This window comes from Engystomops pustulosus, chromosome 8 (assembly GCF_040894005.1).
Source record: "Engystomops pustulosus chromosome 8, aEngPut4.maternal, whole genome shotgun sequence".
In the NCBI taxonomy this organism is placed as follows: domain Eukaryota; kingdom Metazoa; phylum Chordata; class Amphibia; order Anura; family Leptodactylidae; genus Engystomops; species Engystomops pustulosus.
The window spans coordinates 68645801-68666350 of record NC_092418.1 but is presented as its reverse complement, the minus strand read 5'-3'; the positions used below and the strand labels follow the sequence as shown (position 1 = coordinate 68666350).

At 39.4% G+C, this 20550-nt stretch overlaps 1 protein-coding gene across 11 annotated transcripts in view; it reads left to right on the top strand.

Moving 5' to 3' along the window:
• ADAM23 (ADAM metallopeptidase domain 23) overlaps nt 1–20550 on the top strand; it is a 162330-nt gene that overhangs the window by 807 nt on the left and 140973 nt on the right. For all 11 annotated transcript variants that reach the window (XR_011849397.1, XR_011849398.1, XM_072121072.1 and 8 more), the window contains exon 2: nt 14859–15088. Coding sequence is in view for 9 of the 11 variants with exons in the window: in XM_072121072.1 (XP_071977173.1) it covers nt 14859–15088 (230 nt within the window). In the remaining 2 variants the exon portion in view is untranslated. The remainder of the gene's footprint in view (nt 1–14858; nt 15089–20550) is intronic.

Sequence of the window (20550 nt, the reverse complement as noted above, 5' to 3'; positions counted from 1 at the left end):
GCACACACACTTCTGCAATGCAGTGCAGCAGTCATGCTGGGGAAAGGGTTACTAAGTTTCAGGTTTGTATTCTCCTATGTAGAATCTTATCTCATCACATGCGTCCACCAAGGAATTGGACTAGTATGTTTACCCTGCTAGATGTCTTATTGGGAACTATTACCCAAATGGCTGAATTAGTTAAGGTGTAGCTGGTGGCATTGCATAGTAAAGCTGAGTGGCCTAAGTAGGACATTGCCTTGATTTCATATCTTCCCTTACTGCAGTGGCTATCTGCAATTATGGCACTAAGAAAGCACTGCTGACTCTGGATTCAGGAAGAGGAAAATGTTTGCAAGGCACATTTCTCAGATCAATTTTACTCTGTACTTAACAAATCATATTTATCTGCAATCTTTATAACCCAGAAGACAAGATGCTTTGCTGACTGTGAAGTAGCACAATATTATCCTGCTGGATTCCAATCGCCAATTCTCTTTTTTAATTTTTAGAATTTTCTAGCTCATATCATTTTTAAGACTTTACCCATACAGGTCAGGGTGCAGGGTACAGGGGTTGGCTGTCAAATCTTTCCTTTTCCCTTTTTTTTTTTTTTTTTTTTTTAAAAGAAGTGTTTGATAATATTTCTGTTTTGGAATCAGGTAATATAGAGAAGTAAAGACATGAAGTAATCTAGAACAAGGGGAACATACTTTAACACACTTCAATTCACTTCTGTGTTGATACAGGCCCCATGTTCAACAAAATTTACTACTACTTCCCTCATTGTTTAAAATATTACACTAGTTCCTGGGAAAAATCTATCGCAGGACTCTCCGCTTATCATGTGGCATATGAACACTGCTGCCACTCATGTGGCCTACTGAATGTCACTTACCCATCGCTACTATACTTACTGTAAAGTGTTACTTGTGCACTTTTTACTTTTTTGACAGTTATTAAACAGTAAATGATCAATTTATCACAACCAGAGGCGTAACCTAAATCTTCTTGTATGGTACAAGACCATCAACTATGATGCATCATTTATAGTACTAATCTCATGGTATGAAGCAAAGGGACATTTTTAGCAGGTCCTGGGTGTGGCTGCTCGCTGTAGTTACAATGTGTAGTATCTAGGTAGTAGTTGTCGTACAACAATTATAAAACAAAGTTTGTCGGTCCTTTACATTGTAGTTCCAAACCATCAAGCAATGGACTGGGGGTGGTTAGAGAATATCCATAGCTGATATACGCAGATCACATTGTATATCCTTGCCTCATGCATAGTTCAGTGATCTCTGAATTGCTTTATCCATTTATTTTTCCACACTTTTCTACCTTACACCTTAAATCTATTTAACCAGCAGACAATCTCTTCTGACAGAAAAAGACATCCATGCATTTAAATGACTTCATGTTCTTCTTGGATGTGTATAATTTTATGCATCAAAGGCTTTGCTGCATAGCTGGGTAAAAAATGAAAAAGATCTTTGGAGCGTTCAGCTTTTCTTTTTTGTTTGTAAAATTAATTAAGGTCTATCCACAAAATGAACCATCTCGCCCCCAATCCTTCTCATACTCCGCATTATAGAGCCATCTAAGTGACGTTCCTCATCAAATACTAAATTCTGCTCAGATCAGAATCTCTAGTAAAGACTCCAACGGAGGAATAAATTATGAATAAAATGAAACTCAAGAAATTCTTGAATATTTAAAAGAATATTAAAGTAGAAAGAAACACGGATGACTCATTATTCATCAGTAAGGAGACTGATGGGTTCTGATTTTTTTTATGGGTGTTTAATAACACATCAGTAACAATGTATCAAGCGTTTTTTTTATGTGCAAATTAAACTGTATTTGTTGGGATTAGAGGTAATTGATGTAACCTCTAAACTACTGGGTAAAACATACTATCCTAATAGTAACAAAACCTCTTTGGGTACAGGGAAAGTCAGTAGGAAAGTCAATTTTTCATTTTAATTGCAAATTCTTTTACCAAAAACTTTGGAGAAATTTGTTTTTAATTGGGAACTGGGCTGTGTTGCCCGCTATGAGGTTTGGCTAGTGTTTTCAGTCAGTTTGTGCAGGTCACGTTTTTTGTTGCGTTTGTGACGTATATGAAAAGACGCTCCCGTTCCTGTTCCATTTAAATTTTTAAAAAGCGCTCAAACTTCTAATAGCAATGCGTAATTTTGCGTTTTTGTGATGCGTTTCATCATTTGTGTTTTACTGGGAAATAGTTTCCCTTAACTTTTTCATCAAGGTCCCAACTTTTATGCATTTTTCAAGGTTGCAGAAGATAATTGCTTACACCCGATTAGGATTATAAAACACATTTGCAGCAAGTAGTTTGCTGCATCAAAAACGCAACAAAAAACGCAAAGCTACGTGTGTACGCTGCCTCAGGGTGCATTTACACGTGGCATTGAGCGCATGTGTTTCAAAACACATAAGATATACTGAAGAGAGATTCGCCTACTTAAATGGCTGTTCACATTTGCATTTACAAAACGCAACCTTAACACATGCCTTTATGGTTGCATTTTGTAAACCGAAATTTTAACCGCCATCTAATTATACAAATTTATCTTTAGCTGATCCATTACGTTTTGGATCACATGTGTTCAACACCACGTGCGAATTCACCCTCAGTGTCTCGGTTTTAATGCCTTTTTTTGTGTTTTCAAAGCGTGTGAAAGACTTGTGACTGTGGTCTATCTTTTCTATGGCAATTGATCAGTGTAAAATGCATTGCACTTGTATTGCACTTGAATTAGTCTCAGAGTGCAATGCGTTTTTGATGCGTCTCCATAGAGTTGTATGGTGCGTTTTTCACACATGTGACTTGTGTGTGCAAAAATAGAGCATGCTTAGGTTTTAACATGCATGTTTTTTAAATTGTGTAAAAAAAAAAAAAAAAAAAAATGCAAGTCTGGTTGTCGGAGTGAAATGCATAATAAAATAAAGATGGACTGTCTTAACCGTAAGTGATTTATGCTGCAAGATAATAACTTGGATTCTGAGCTCCATGATATATAGGTCTGCAGTGTGTCCAACAAGACAGAAAAAATGTACACCAAAGCGGGTGTGTTAGTGCTTAGTTGGACTATGTGAAATAAATGTTCATGTTTGCTTGATGAAATATCATAGAATCGATTTCTCACACTTTTCTAGATCTCTGCTTGCTGTCATTTTATAGGAAGAATCATTGGTTAATCCCCATAAATTATATATATATATATATGTCGATAGAAATCTGTGCCTGGTCATGTGATGTCACACAGGTACACAGCTCATTATATCATTCAGCTCTGATTAATCTCTGTGGCACTACAAGCTGTTTACCTGTGTGACCATGAACAGATTTATATCGAATGGCAGTAAACTTAGAAGCTTCTTATAGAATGACAGCAAGCAGAGATCTACAAAACGGTGAGGTATTAATGTAGAAAGTAAGTTCTCTCACATGGTCACTACATAGACAATGGGGCAGATTTGTATATATCTGTATATGACGGAATTCTGTTGTAATGTGTGCCAAAAATGTTGCACCACATTTATCAAGAGTTTAGGACAAACTTTTCAACAAAATTGGCATGGATACAATCGGATACTGGGGCAGGAACAAGCAGGGAAATTGCCTTGCTGCAAAAATTATGTAATGCACCAGAATGTTGGTGCAATTTTCTGGCCTAAATGGTAGGAGGTTTAATAGACAGTAATAAACTATTCCAGATTTATCATCCAGCATCTGTTGCAATATAAGACTGTCTAATCTAACTGGGGGAGATTTTTCAGAAGCGTCTGAGGTTGCCCATGGAAACCAATCAGAGCTCAGCTTTCATTTTATAAACAGCAGTGGAAATTTGAAAGCTGAGCTCTGATTGGTTCCCATGGGAAACTAGTACAGTTCTTCTCTCAGATTCTCCTGATAAATCTCCACCACTGTCTCTTACTTTAACCGGTTAAGGACCGGGCCCTTTCCTGTTTTTTCATGTCCATTTTTCACTCCCCACCTTCAAAAATCTATAACTTTTTTATTTTTACACATAAAGAGCTGTGTGACGGCTTGTTTTCTGCGTAACAAATTGCACTTCATAATGATGGTATTAAATATTCCATGCCATGTACTCGGAAGCGGGAAAAAAATTCCAAATGCAATGAAAATGGTGAAAAAACGCATTTGCGCCATTTTCTTGTGGGCTTGGATATTACATCTTTCACTGAGCGCCCCAAATGACATGTCTACTTTATTCTTTGGGTCGGTACGATTAAGGGGATACCAAATTTGTATAGGTTTTATAATGTTTTCATACATTTACAAAAATTAAAACCTCCTGTACAAAAATAATTTTTTTGATTTTGCCAACTTCTGGCGCTAATAACTTTTTTATACTATGGTGTACAGAGCTGTGGGTGGTGTCATTTTTTGCTAAATTTGATAATATGTTCAATGATATCATTTTTAGGACTGTACGACCTTTTGATCAGTTTTTATAGATTTTTTTAGATTTTTCAAAATGGCAAAAAAGTGCCATTTTCGACTTTTTTCTGCTATTTTCCGTTACGGGGTTAAACGCATTGAAAAACCGTTATCATATTTTGATAGATCGGGCGTTTTCGGACGCGTCGATACCTGATGAGTTTATGATTTTTACTGTTTATTTATATTTATGTCAGTTCTAGGGAAAGGGGGGTGATTTGAAATTTTAGGTTTTTTTATTATAATTTTTTTTTTAACTTATTTTTATTTATACTATTTTTAGGACTCCCCATGCTGTGAAAACACCCGCGATCGGCGCTAGCACTTGCAATATGCAGCAAAGACTTACCGGCTATGGAGAGGGCTCAGCCCGTGAGCCCTCTCCATGCAGCGCGACGCGACCGCCGCCGTGAATACACGGCGGGCGGTCGCGAACCGGTTAAAGGACACCAGGATGAAAGACTATGCAAATGCTCCAGGCTCCATTAATACCCCTCAGGCTCATTTACATACAATATACACTATCCTGGTGGTAGAAGCCCTTTAAGACACTTTTAATATATCTGGCAAGGTATTTACCTCTCTTTTTTTGGATCCATTTAACCTTAAGGACGCAGGGTTTTTTCGCTCATTTCTCGCTCTCCACCTTCAAATATCCATAACTTTTTCATTTTTCTGTGTACAGAGCTGTGTGAGGGCTTATTTTGTGTGTAACAAATTTTACTTTCCCGTAATGTTATTTATTTTAACATGCCATGTACTGCGAAGCTGAAAAAAATTCCAAATGTGGAAAAATTGAACAAAAAACCGCACGTGTCACATTCTTGTGGGCTCAGTTTTTGCGACTTTGACTGTGCACTCAAAATAACACCTCAGCTTTATTCTTTGGTTAGGTTTTATTGTGTTTTAATACATTTTCAAAAATTAAACGAATGTGTACAGAAAAGAAAAATTTTTTTTTGCCATCTTCTGCAGCTAATAACTTTTTCATACTTTGGTGCACGGAGCTGTGTGAGGTGTCATTTTTTGCGAAATGAGCCAACCTTTACATTGCTACTATTTTTAGGTCTGTGCGACATTTTGATAATTTTTTTATTCCATTTTTTATGTGATGTAAAAAGGTGTAAAAGTCGCATTTCGGACATTTGGGCGCCATTTCCCATCTCGGAGGTCACCGCCGGCCGTAACTGTTTTTATATTTTGATAGATTGGGCATTTTGGGACGCGGCGATACCTAAGGTGTCTGCGATTTTTGCTGTTTATTATGTTTTATATCAGTTCTAGCGAAAGGGGGGAGATTTGAATTTTTTATATTTTATTAATTTTTTTATTTTTTAAACTTTTTTTAAACTTTTTTTTCCCCACTATTTCTTAGACCATCTAGGGCAGTGATGGCGAACCTATGGCACGGGTGCCAGAGGTGGCACTCAAAGCCATTTCTGTGGGCACCTAGCAAAGAATTTACCAGATAGGACTCAAGGCTTCCTCCTGCAGTCCAAGACAGCCCACGGCCCGCCACGCTCAGTGCTATTTTAAAGTGACACCTACTTGGCTGTCAGGACTACAGGAGGAGCCAGAAGGAGTGGACAGAGATGGATTATCATTGGAGCTCCTGCTTTGGGTCCCCTGTTTCTTCCTCTTCAGGGCACCCTAGAGGGAGGCTACAATCCGAATGTTTCCTGATTTCTATTGTATGGTGTCCTCAGGATGCCAATATGATTGAAACTTGTGGTACAGCAGAGATCAATAGGTTACTGCTTAAATTGTCATGTTGGCACTTTGCGACATAAAAGTGGGTTTTGGTTGTAGTTTGGGCACTCTGTATCTAAAAGGTTTGCCATCACTGATCTAGGGTAACCCTAGATGGTCAGATCGTTCCTACCATATACTGCTGCAATACTTCTGTATTGCAATATATGGCATTTTTGCAGCTCATTCATTACATGAATCTGCAGATGCCAGATAGCCTTGGGTCAAACGAAGACCCGAGGCTACCATGGCAACCGATCGCACCGCTGTCTTTTAAATGCCGCCGGCGACAACGAAAGGGTTAATAGCCGCGATCGGTGCAAGCACCGACCGCGGTTATTAGCGGTGGGGGTTTGCTGCAATATGCAACAACCCCCACCTCTGTATAAAGAGGACTCGGCCCGTGAGCCCTCTTCACACATTCCCTATACCTCTGCACCGTAGAGCTATGGCGCAGAGCGTTTAGGGGTTAATGTGCTGACTGGGTAGCATTTAGGTTCTCGCTTTAGGCCTTCAGTAAAGAAGTAATAAATAACAATGCTCCCTAAATTATGTTCGGGGCATGATTTAATATGTTGCCAATATTAAAGGACATCTACCACCAGGATGAAGGATTGTAAACCAACCACACTGACAAACTTGTGAGTGCCCCCTCTGCTCTTCTTTTAGATTCTTATGCCCTGTTTTTTTTTATTGCATTAAAAATTATGCAAATAAGATGGAGAGGCTCTGGGCTCCATAGGTGTTAATGGAGCCTTGAGCCCCTTATGTTCATTTGCATAATTTTAAAGCAGTTTTTTTCTTAAAGAATACCAGATCCTGCCAGAGGCTGCACACACCAGTTTGTCATTGTGCTTGGTTTACAATCCTTCATCCTGGTGGTAGATTTCCTTTTAAATGACTGAACAGAGTCTAATTCTAGACAACACCTCCATAATGAGTGTTTATGGCTATTATAATAAATTCAGTGCGCTGAAGTGAAAGTGCTTCAGATGGACACAGAATATGCTTCTCATCATCCTGGATAACATACTGTAGTAAATGATGGTTCTTGTGCCATCTGCTGTATACTGTGCTTGAGCCCAGTGGCTCACTGACTACTTAAAGTAAAAATATTGATCAGGATTTTGATCTGTAAAATCATGGCCTCAAAACTTTTATAATCTGTGATTCCCTAAATGTTACGATCTATTGTTCACGCAGACAAATTGGTGTTGTGCGTGTATGGACATCATTGGTAACATATGAGGTCTGGGCAGCTTAGTAAAGCTTTTTTTGTCTATTTGTGCTGGAATAGGGATGTAGTATTGGAGATAGAAATGAAGAAATGTAGAAGAACTACAAGTTACATTTCCACAAGTGACAAGGCTCAGGACATGGGCAGGCTATAGACAATGCCGGAGAAGCATTAGCTTGAATTCATTTATTGGTTCAGTCACATCTATGCAACTGTTCACACAACTAGGGTCCCCCACCAGCATCCAAACCAACATATGTCCGGAAATTAGGACTTAAGTACTACTCTATATCCTTAATCTTATACGGTTTATAAAAGTAATTTAATGATGAGCTACAATCATGCTCTTATAACCCATCTATTTAGAAAAGCAGAACATTCCCGGACTGCTTGAAACCCTCCACCCCGACTGCCGTCCAGACCAGATCCTCCAGACCATGTTGGAGATGTGGATGCTGCCCCTGGCTGCCCGGCCTCTGTGCATCCTGCAGCTGAACTCCCCCTCATACTCACGTATAATATGAGGCTACTAAATCCCTCCCCCCCCCCCAAAAAAAAATAAATAAAAGAAACGGGAAAAGTTATTGACTGGAGGACAACCCCTAGGGTAGGAAATGCTCATTAATGAAATGTCCACCCGCAGGGTCCCCCTTTACTGAAATGTCTACCCCTGATGCTCCCTCCATCATTACTGTTATGTCCACAGCCGGACTCTCTTAAAAATAAATTTAAAAAGCTATACTCCGGCTTCTTCTCCCATGGCCCCGCTACTCTGTCTCCTCTGTTTTCGGGCCTGAGTGCATCACTCTGAAGCAGCGGTGTTGCGGCTGTGTGACGTCATAATGTAAGAGCCCGCGCAGAGCATAAATTTTGATGTCACACGGGCGATCTTCATATAGGGCCCAGGTATGGGCAGGCGTGGGTCCCTCAGAAGCAAAAGGCCCTGCCCATACCAAAAAAAAAAAAAGGATTATTATTATTATATTTCTTTGGACCCTTTCTTAAGATCCATGGATTGTCCTTGACACCTATTCACATTATGAAACAGTAACAAGTATTCAATTTTTAATGGTGACAATCACTCCCATTAATTTTACAGAGAGGTCACGACACTCTTATCCCTCTCTATGTAATTGCCAAATGGTAGTAACACAATCATGTTTGAAGCCTTGACATGTAATAGTATATGTTAAGTAAGGGATACGGTATTACCACTGAAAAACATTTCATTAATGGTAGCCTGGTTTTCACAGTCCCTTAAGGTAGAATCCGTTAGAAAAGAGTGAAATACATTGTAGTTGACTAGTATTTTTCTGTTTTTATTACATTCTTTTATCTATACACAAGAAATGAGGAGGAAAGTGAACTTATCATTGGAAACATTTAGTATCATTCAATTGCTTTGGTGGTGAATTATTTTCATTGTATTGAAGAGTATTAGTAATTTGAAGCAGCAATTCGCAGTCTATTACAATGACAGCTTCTTCATGTGCAACATAGTCACTCATGGATAATGGGTGCAATTTAATTGACTTAACTTTTCTATATTACTTTCATCACTTTAATTGTTCCTAATATTTCTTAGTCCCAATGCTGTCAGTTTGTAAGAACATGATTGAACATACAGTTCATTCTGTTTGGAGAAGTTATATATACACTCACCGACCACTTTATTAGGTACACCTGTCCAACTGCTCGTTAACACTTAATTTCTAATCAGCCATTCACATGGCGGCAACTCAGTGCATTTAGGCATGTAGACATGGTCAAGACAATCTCCTGCAGTTCAAACCGAGCATCAGTATGGGGAAGAAAGGTGATCTGAGTGCCTTTGAACGTGGCATGGTTGTTGGTGCCAGAAGGGCTGGTCTGAGTATTTCAGAAACTGCTGATCTACTGGGATTTTCACGCACAACCATCTCTAGGGTTTACAGAGAATGGTCCGAAAAAGAAAAAACATCCAGTGAGCGGCAGTTCTGTGGGCGGAAGTTCTGTGGGCAGTTCTGTGGGAGAATGGGCAGACTGGTTTGAGCTGATAGAAAGGCAACAGTGACTCAAATCGCCACCCGTTACAACCAAGGTAGGCAGAATAGCATCTCTGAACGCACAGTACGTCAAACTTTGAGGCAGATGGGCTACAGCGGCAGAAGACCACACCGGGTGCCACTCCTTTCAGCTAAGAACAGGAAACTGAGGCTACAATTTGCACAAGCTCATCAAAATTGGACAGTAGAAGATTGGAAAAACGTTGCCTGGTCTGATGAGTCTCGATTTCTTCTGCAACATTTGGAAGGTAGGGTCAGAATTTGGCGTCAACAACATGAAAGCATGGATCCATCCTGCCTTGTATCAACGGTTCAGGCTGGTGGTGGTGGTGTCATGGTGTGGGGAATATTTTCTCGGCACTCTTTGGGCCCCTTGGTACCAATTGAGCATCGTCGCAACGCCACAGCCTACCTGAGTATTGTTGCTGACCATGTCCATCCCTTTATGACCACAATGTACCCAACATCTGATGGCTACTTTCAGCAGGATAATGCGCCATGTCATAAAGCTGGAATCATCTCAGACTGGTTTCTTGAATATGGCAATGAGTTCACTGTACTCAAATGGCCTCCACAGTCACCAGATCTCAATCCAATAGAGCATCTTTGGGATGTGGTGGAGCGGGAGATTCGCATCATGGATGTGCAGCCGATAAATCTGCGGCAACTGTGTGATGCCATCATGTCAATATGGACCAAAATCTCTGAGGAATGCTTCCAGCACCTTGTTGAATCTATGCCACGAAGAATTGAGGCAGTTCTGAAGGCAAAAGGGGTCCAACCCTTTAGTCGCATGGTGTACCTAATAAAGTGGCCGGTGAGTGTATTTTTGTGGTACAAGTTGTAAATTACAGGCAGTCCCCGGGTTACGTACAAAATAGGTTCCATAGGTTTGTTCTTAAGTTGAAGTGAAATTTTTTTCTGTAATTGGAGCAAGGATTATGAATAAAGCTTAATAACAGACACCTTACAGCTGCTCATTGTAGTCTGGGACTAAAGTAATGTATCCAGAGAACATCACCAGAGGTCACAGGGGGCAGAGGATTCAGTCTTTAACTAGGGGTTGTCAGTAAATCGGGTGTCCTTAAGTAGGGGACCACCTGAATTCATTTAAATCTTCTCTTACTATGCTTAGGTGTCCAGTGGGCGGTCCTATCAGTAGTTGACATAGTTCTCTACACAAGCAAATAGAATTATCAATCATTGAGTTGGATCAGAAAGCAGAGAGGTTTATATGAAATCCTCATATGCTGTACTGTTTAGTTGCATTCACTTTTACGTGACTATCAGAGCTGAACTCCATCAGACCCATAAAAGAGTATAAGGTTTTACACCACTGTTTTATTCCCGTGAGACACTTATGCACCGGTTTTTGGGATCGTTTGGGGTCAGATCAGTCAGAACCTTTATTAATCAGACACTCTCAATTTATGGCATTTTTATAACCTTTTTTAATACTCTACTGTTTGACATGACAATGGGTCATTCAGACCAGTGAAAATATTCCTGAAATATTAGTCATAGAGCTTTAGACAAATTATAAAATCTCCTCATATGTATTTACTGAAAGAACATTTTAAATACATTTAAGTCAGTGCAAACTTATACATATCAATGTATAAGTTTAAATTATCAATTTTTAATCACAACCTAACCCCTGCTGATGTCTGATACACACATTTTTCATGCAAATGTGTTTAATAATGACTTTTTACAAAATAGAAACAAAACTATGTGACACAGTTTACATAAAATATTGTATATGCCATCCCAACCTGCCGCACTGTTAAACAGATGGTACAGAATATTCTCAGTTGTACATTTCACAGGGAAATATGGCACAGAAATTAGAACAGACAAAAACAAGGAAGATTATTTTTAACCCCTTATCACCGACGCTTGTTTTCAGCTTAGTGAGTCAACTTTTAGAATCTTACCTGTGTCAAGATAATTTGTTATAACTTTGGAACGCTTTAACATATCCGGGTGATTTTGAGATTTGTTTATCGTGACACATTGTACTTCATGTTAGTTGTAAAATTTAAGTGATAAGCGATAATTCTTCATTTTCAAAGTTTGAAATGTTCTGCTTTCCAGGTAGATAATTAAACTACCCAAAAAGCTAGATAACTAACATTTCCAGAATGTCTGCTTTATGTTGGAATTATATTTTATGCATCCTTTTCTAGGATGTTATGAGACTTAGAACTTTATGTGCGATTTTTCTCATGTTCATGAAAATCGCCAAAACACACATTTTGAGAGACAACACAGCTTTCAGGTGACTTTCAAAGGCTTAAATAATGGTAAAATACCATAAATTACCCCACTATAGAAACTACATCCCTTAACGTATGTTAAACAACTTCTATTAAGTCTATTAACCCTTTAAGTGTTTCACATGGGTTAAATTTTTGGGGAAAATACATTCATTCAGGCCAAAATGACACTTTCATAATGAATTAAATGCTGAAATGCTTGCAAAGTTTGAGTGTACCTCCTGAGTGTACCCATACAATATATGTGGTGGTAAACTGCTATACAGGCGCACGGTTGGGCATAGAATGAAGGCAGCACCATTCAGAGCAGATTTGTAATGTCACATTGTACAGGCTATAACATTATTATTGTTTTGGTAATGCGAGCATATGAGGGCTTATTTGTGGGATGAGATACAATGTATAAATAATAAATTTTGGGGTTCATAACTTATTCATGAGATTTTGTTAACTATTAACGCGGGACACAAACAAAATCATCAATTTTTATTCTGGATTTTTTGCACTTTTTTCCCCCAATCACTGTAACGGTAAATTAATATTTTATATGTATTCTCTGGTTCAATACAAATACGATCATACTTCATTTATATGGTTTTTCTTATCTTTGCTTAAAGGGGACCTACCACCACGATTCTACCTATAAAGGTAGAACGGGTGGTAGGTGGATGAATGGGACATGAGGATAGCCCTTTTTTGGGCTAATCCTCACGTCCCGGCTATACTTTGGTAAACTTTAATAAGTCTGTATGTAAATTTTTTAAAGCGGCTACTGGGGCGTGAAGTAGCCGTTCTGCGCATGCGCAGTAGCACTGGCCTCGGAGCTATGGCCGCGCAACCATAGGCCTGTGTTCTGCGCATGCGCAGAATGCCAGGTACACGGCCGAGGGCATGCCGCTACGAGGAGCTGTGCACCGAAGATTACATGGTAGGCGGAGGAACAAGGCTACTGGGGCGTGGAGTAGCCGCGACTTCTAGCCTCGTGTCCGGCTACTCCAGAAAATCGCATTTTTCTGGTATTGACAACTTTTCAGGAGCATAACTTCCGTATTTTTGTGTTGACAAATTTGGTTGAGGGCTTATTTTTTAAGAAAATAGTTGTTCTTTTCAGTTGTATCATATTAGGGCACATAACTTTTTAGAACTTTGTATGTGAGGGTAATTGATGAAAAATTATATATTACGGGAAGTTTTTAGTTTTGGCTGATGTAATCTCACTTCAGCACAGGAAGTTTCGGCACAAAGTGGGAGGTGTAAGCGCTCCTTGTACTCTGTAACAGCCTGTGAATCTTCAGAACAGATGGGCTTCGGTAACACCCCTCATTAGCAGTTCAGGCTCACTAGCATAATTATATATTAAAATTTACTCTTAGACGGAAGGAGACATGGATTACAAATATATGATGATTATCACAGTCCCTGGATCAATGAGTAAGTGCCCCTGGTTTATCCATGCTTCATTTGGATGGTAGATTTCCTTTCAGCCCCTTTAGGCCCTTGTGCATGTTTCTGGCATGCAAGACTTGCATTGAACACTGACCCATTGTATTCCGTGGTCTTTCAGACAATTATACAAATCTATGGATAAGCACAGGGGCGTAACTACAGTGGTAGAAGCCATAGCAGCTGTTATGGTACCCACAGTGTCAGGGGGCCCTGTCTTCCGAACTGACACTAAAGAATGGAAGATTATATATATATGAAAAATGAGACGGCACATACCAGTCCATCAGATGTAGCAAAAAATGATGAGTTTATTCAATTTGTGACGTTTCGGTGGGTTACCATCTTTCTCAAGCGTTTTTTTCACCGAAGCGTTGCACATCGAATAAACTCTCACACTTTTTGTTTCATCTAATAGACTGGCATGCGCTTTCTCATTTTTCCTATGTATTATTGAAACTCCCTGTCTGGGGTTTGAGGCGTTGCACCTTTCCTTTTTTTTTGTGTTTTTTTGTACTGCTGTGGACTTTTCTCTGATATATATGCTGAATGTGTTTGTATGTGAGGTGCATGTGCTCTATATGTGTGCTTATGTGTGAGTGAGTGTATAAATGTGTGGGGAGTCTAGACCAGAGTTATCAGCTTTTTTCATGCACTTGAAAAACTGACACTTTGCACAAACTGTAACAGAAAAGTGATTGGAATCTGATGGAAAATGTAAGTTTTTTACTGATTGAAACCTTTTTTTCGGAATTCAAGTAAACACACCATTGTTGGTTCCCCTTCTGAAAATATATGATGTCACAGCTTATCTACACATCTCCAGACTGCTGAGGCTGTGGTCATGAGGCTGCTGTAAAGTATATCACTAAGTGCTGCTAACAGGAGCCCAGGAAAAATGGCAACCTGCATGATTATGGACAGAAAACTGGGAAAGAAAAGTATTGCATGTATAGATTGTATGTAACTATAAAGTATGATGGCTCACTGGCTAGCACCAAAGCCTTGCTGCGCTGGGTTCCGTGTTCAAGTCCCATCCAGGTCAACATTTGCAAAGAGTTTGTACGTTCTCTCCGTGTTTGCATGGGTTTCTTCTGGGTTCTCAGGTTTTCTCCCACACTCCTAAACATACTGGTAGGTTGATTAGATTGTGAGCCCCATTGGGGACAGGGACTGATTTGGCAAACTCTGTGTAGCGCTGTGTAATCTGAAGGCGCTATATAAATAAAGAAATTATTGTATATTGTGTGTATGGAATGTATATCCTATGGAGGGTATTATAAAGATTGGTATGTATGTTGTGTATGCATAATATAGTTTATTATATTAAATATTTTATGAATGTTTGATATGTATGGATATATTTCTCAGACTAAATGTGTATGACAGTGCCCGTTACATAATTTCTTTATAATCTTTATTTCATAAAATAGGTTATGTTTAAAGTTTGTATGTTTACATTTTGCTTTCATATAAATGAATATATCTTGCTAGATAACTTTCTTGCAGGTGTCGTTTACAGATAATACAAGGAGTGTTAATTTAAGCAAACATAGCTTGCAATATATTTAAGTCTGTATAATATGTTATGAGACAAAGACTGAATGCAGTAAAGCCTTTTTCTCTCCCTCCACCAGCTCCACACCACAATGAGACTGCAGGAGGCACGGCTGGCACACTGGCAGATGAAGAACAGGCATCAACGCATAACAGCAGCAGTAGGGAAAGCACTAACCACAACCGGAGCAATGAAATGCACAAAGAAATCACACTGCCTTCAAGATTGGTCTATTACCTTAACAAGGAATCTGAAAGTCCATACCATAAACTGGATACAAAGACAAAAGACCAGCAGAAGCATAACAAGGTACATATGCCCATCAGCAACAAAGGCACAATACTTAAAATCAACATACTGTGAAAGAAATCGCACCTTAAAGTATACTGGTCTGGTGTAAAAAACGGTTAAAATATTCTCATTAATATGACAATTGTCACATGACCTTAAATTGTTGGACTACCTCTCTGTAATCAGATATCAATATCTATAGTGTTAAGGACTTGCATTCTCTCACACACATTCTAGTACACGTTTACTAGACTCTCCATTAAAGGGATTGTCTGGGATTTACAATTAATGGCCTATCACTAGGATATCATCGATCAACTATTTTTGGCACAGTGTACGGAGACGGCAGCTGACGGTTCTGTATACTCTGCAGTGGTCATGCCGCTCTGTAGCAGCGTATCTTCTTTTTATTGAAATCACAGATAAGTTGCAATAGTGCATTTATGCCACTACACAGTGCGCAGAGCCATATTAATGAGCTGGATGATCTGTGCTGGTCCTGGACCCCCATGACCTCCAATTATTGATCTATCCTAATAATAGTCCATTAACTGTAAATGCCAACAATCCTTTTAATCCCATACTGTTGTATTAGGGAACATTTCTAATATACATGGCTTTACCAGACTGAAATATTTAATTTGTTATTATACCATCTAAAGAGCTCTCATAAAACTTGAAAATGTATTAAGACCCTGCAATGGTTTGTGCTCAGGAGTCCATAAGGCAGTTTTGGTCATTCGGAGCCTTCCCTGTAGAATGCATCAAAGGACGGCCCACTGTACTCCTAAGCACTTACAGAGAGGATTTTTAACAAATAACTATATTTTACCCTTAAAATATATATTAATATTCTACAATTTCTATTAAATGTGCATTCTAAATCACAATTCATATTCATTTGGTAAATTGATACATCAAAGAATCGCTTTAGCAGACCCATGATATCCAGTCATTGCCTTTGAAATTTTTTTTTGTAATAAAGTGAGAGAATCTTTTGTAACGTCATAATAGCTATTACCCACACAGGACCTTTTCTGATATTTGGCCAGTCTATATAACTGTCACAACTTATATGGACTAAAATATGTATGGCTTCACGCATCTGTGAAATTATCGCTCACGGTCCTTGGTTAAAGAAAAAACAATCTGGGATCTACCTAATATGGTAGCTATAAATATTCATCCTTTGTTTTGCAAAAACTTAGATTTGGGAAAAATGTAGAAAATTCTTATCTTGAAAATATGCACATTACCAGTGGACACCAAAATACGGGCTACATATGCTAAAAGGGGATATCAAATTAATGCATTTTTTCTTCCATTATAGCATCACCATGATGCATTCCTAGAGGGGATTCCCTTTTTCCTTAATGCATCAAATCATAAATTGGCTAACAAATACTAAACACCTACAAACAGAACATTAAGCCAATTCAAAAATTACATTTATTTTATTGCATATTCAGTAAAAACAAAAACCAAAAATTACAGTACATATACAGTTCGACAGGGAGAAGCATGTGGGTCAGTGGGGCTATCACATAGAAATGTTAAAAACATGTGGGACGGGATCAAAAGGTGGGGTACATAGTCATATGGATCACATACATATACAATTTCAAATGCATAATGCAATTTATACCCAATAGTGGGTTGCTGTGCAAATACTGCAATAAAGTGCTTGCCATACAGCTCAATGTACATAGGTTCCCTGTAGGTATATAAAGTGCTCAATGCATGTGCAAATCCTAAAATGGAAGCATACCTTTAGCCATCATACACCACCCGTCTGCCACAAACAGGTTCCCCGACGCGCGTTTCGGCGCTAGCCTTCGTCTGACGAAACGCGCGTCGGGGAACCTGTTTGTGGCAGACGGGTGGTGTATGATGGCTAAAGGTATGCTTCCATTTTAGGATTTGCACATGCATTGAGCACTTTATATACCTACAGGGAACCTATGTACATTAAGCTGTATGGCAAGCACTTTATTGCAGTATTTGCACAGCAACCCACTATTGGGTATAAATTGCATTATGCATTTGAAATTGTATATGTATGTGATCCATATGACTATGTACCCCACCTTTTGATCCCGTCCCACATGTTTTTAACATTTCTATGTGATAGCCCCACTGACCCACATGCTTCTCCCTGTCGAACTGTATATGTACTGTAATTTTTGTTTTTTGTTTTTACTGAATATGCAATAAAATAAGTGTAATTTTTGAATTGGCTTAATGTTCTGTTTGTAGGTGTTTACATTACCAGTGGAGGCTACAGGGGCATGAAGTATCCGCGATGTGGAGCCGGAGCTCCAGCTAATCCGCGCCCCAGTAGCCTCTTTGCATCCCTCTTACCTGCCCGTCTTCAGTGCACAGGTCACTGTAGCTGTGTGCACTTATTTTCAGAGCCGGAGTTCTGCGCATTTGATCTACCATTGGATCTAACTTATTAGATACAGGAAGAGATGTAAATTCAGCACACAATACTGTGCTGGAGTATAAACGTGCTTCCTTCTTTCTTTATTCAGTTAATATACATGCTGATAAAAACCTGGTACGTCTAGATCGTCTGGATCAACGCTTTTCAAGATACAAATGTCTTACTCATGATCTCCTTATTAGGTGGATCCGAAATGGTTGGTTTCCTTTAAATGGTTGTACAATCATGATTAAAGAATCGCTTGCAATTAATCAACAACCAGATCATTAGTTTGTGCCTCCGCTTTGATTTTGGTATTGGACGTGACCAGATTTGTTTTGAATATTTGTGAGGCATTTCTGATGATATTATGAGAGGTGTGGAATTTATTGCAATTGAATCGTTTTCTTAATTTTTTTGCATATATATTGAAACAAGAAACTGATCTTTTTGCCCACGTCATCTGGCATGTTATGTACTGTTGGTTGTTCCCCTAACAATCTCTCAGAGATGTAGAAAAGAACAGTAGTGTTTGGAATTATGCAGGATTTACCCTTTCCCACACAAGGAAATGTACAGAGTACTGGTAGTACATGGTGGATTCAGAACCATAGTTTCCCTAAATATAACAAGCTGCCCCTGCTGCTTTTCTGATTGCTCTGTGCTGACTTTTCTGAGTTCTGGAGAATTACAGTGTTCCAACCTGAAATCGCTCTTTCTCCTCAGTAAATGCCATGTCCTCTATGCACAGCTAAGAGTTTCCTGAGGAAGATGTCTTTGTGACTTTTCTTCTCTAAGTGCAGGGCTTGTCAGGCGTCTTATATTTCTATTCATTTTGGAACTAGATTGAATGTCAGAATTTTCCTGGTTCTTTGGATTGCATTACAAGCATGGTTGGCAAGTCTCGCATGTTCACATGGGCTTATATGTCACAGACTCGCGTTACATGAATATTTCTTAATGTAACAGGTGTCAGGGCTGGGCACGAGCATTGCTTCTCCTCCTCATTTGACAGTTTCTATGTGTTTATTACCTATTGCAATTCAGCATACATTCCCTTATCTGCAAAAGGAGGTTATACTCCATTTATAAATGTTCTACATCGTTATATGTGTATATCTCATTTACCATATGGCCACCATGTATTTATCTATTCAGCATATTTATATTTAATAACAAATCTAATTTCCTACCAAATGTAGCAAACAGGTTTTATTCGGCAATATGTTATTCTTTCTATAATAAAAAGTTATACTGAGTTCCAATAAATATTCTGTACAAATTCATCACAAATCTGTGGTTTCTGTCATTCATAGTTAATCATTGATGGATAATAACTAGAGATGAGCGAACATACTCGTCCGAGCTTGATGCTCGTTCGAGCATTAGCGTACTCGAAACTGCTCGTTGCTCGGACGAATACTTCGCCCGCTCGAGAAAATGGCAGCTCCCGCCGTTTTGCTTTTTGGCGGCCAGAAACAGAGCCAATCACAAGCCAGGAGACTCTGCACTCCACCCAGCATGACGTGGTACCCTTACACGTCGATAGCAGTGGTTGGCTGGCCAGATCAGGTGACCCTGGGATAGACTAGCCGCTGCCCGCGCTGCTCGGATCATTCTGTGTCTGGATGCCGCTAGGGAGAGAGCTGCTGCTGGTCAGGGAAAGCGTTAGGGTGTTCTATTAGAATAGTGTTAGGCAGGAGTGATTCAACAAGAACCCAACAGCCCTTCTTAGGGCTACAATAACGTTATACTTTTTTTTTTTTTGTTTGCTTGTGGCTGGGCTTGCTGGCACTAGTAGTGCAGCTAGCATACCATATTGTGAGGAATTTGCAGGGGGACTTGCGACCGCTGTGTTTAGCGCTTAGTGACGCACATATCCATCGCAAAGACCGAAGTGGGAAAATTTATTAGGGGTTTGATTTCAATTAGGCACAGTCTGGCAGTTTCTTTTTATTTTACGTTTATTTTTTCATAACTCAGCGTCATCTCATCAGTGTGCTTTCATACTTGGCTAGAAAATAGCCAAAGGAGAATCCAAACGGCTTACTTACGCCTACAATAGCGTTATATATATTTTATTTCTGGTTGATCTGCTGGTGGCTGTCCTTGCTGCAGTGCATATACTAGCCAATTGTCAGGAATTTGTAGTGAGACTTGCGACCGCTGTGTTTAGCGCTTAGTGACGCACATATCCATCGCAAAGATCGAAGTGGGAAAATTTATTAGGGGTTGGATTTCAATTAGGCACAGTCTGGCAGTTTCTTTTTATTTTACGTTTATTTTTTCATAACTCAGCATCATCTCATCAGTGTGCTTTCATACTTGGCTAGAAAATAGCCAAAGGAGAATCCAAACGGCTTACTTACGCCTACAATAGCGTTATATATATTTTATTTCTGGTTGATCTGCTGGTGGCTGTCCTTGCTGCAGTGCATCTACTAGCCAATTGTGAGGAATTTGGAGTGAGACTTGCGACCGCTGTGTTTAGCGCTTAGTGACGCACATATCCATCGCAAAGACCGAAGTGGGAAAATTTATTAGGGGTTGGATTTCAATTAGGCACAGTCTGGCAGTTTCTTTTTATTTTACGTTTATTTTTTCATAACTCAGCGTCATCTCATCTGGCATAGCAGTGTGCTTTCATACTTGGCTAGAAAATAGCCATAGCAATAGGATAGCATCGTTTGGTTTTAAAAACTAAAAAACACAAAAAAACACAAAAAAAAGTTTAAAAAAAATTAAAGTTATAACTTTCATTTTCAAAATGTTTAACCCGAGGGCTAGGGGTAGAGGACGTGGGCGTCCAACTACTGCAGGGGTCAGAGGCCGTGGTCCTGGGCGGGGTGAGACACCACCTGCTGATGAGGGAGCAGGGGAACGCCGCAGAGCTATACTCCCTAGGTTCATGTCTGAAGTTACTGGGACTCGTGGTAGAGCACTGTTGAGGCCAGAACAGTGCGAACAGGTGATGTCGTGGATTGCCGACAATGCTTCGAGCAATTTGTCCACCAGTCAGTCTTCCACGCAGTCCACCCATGTCACCGAAATCGGC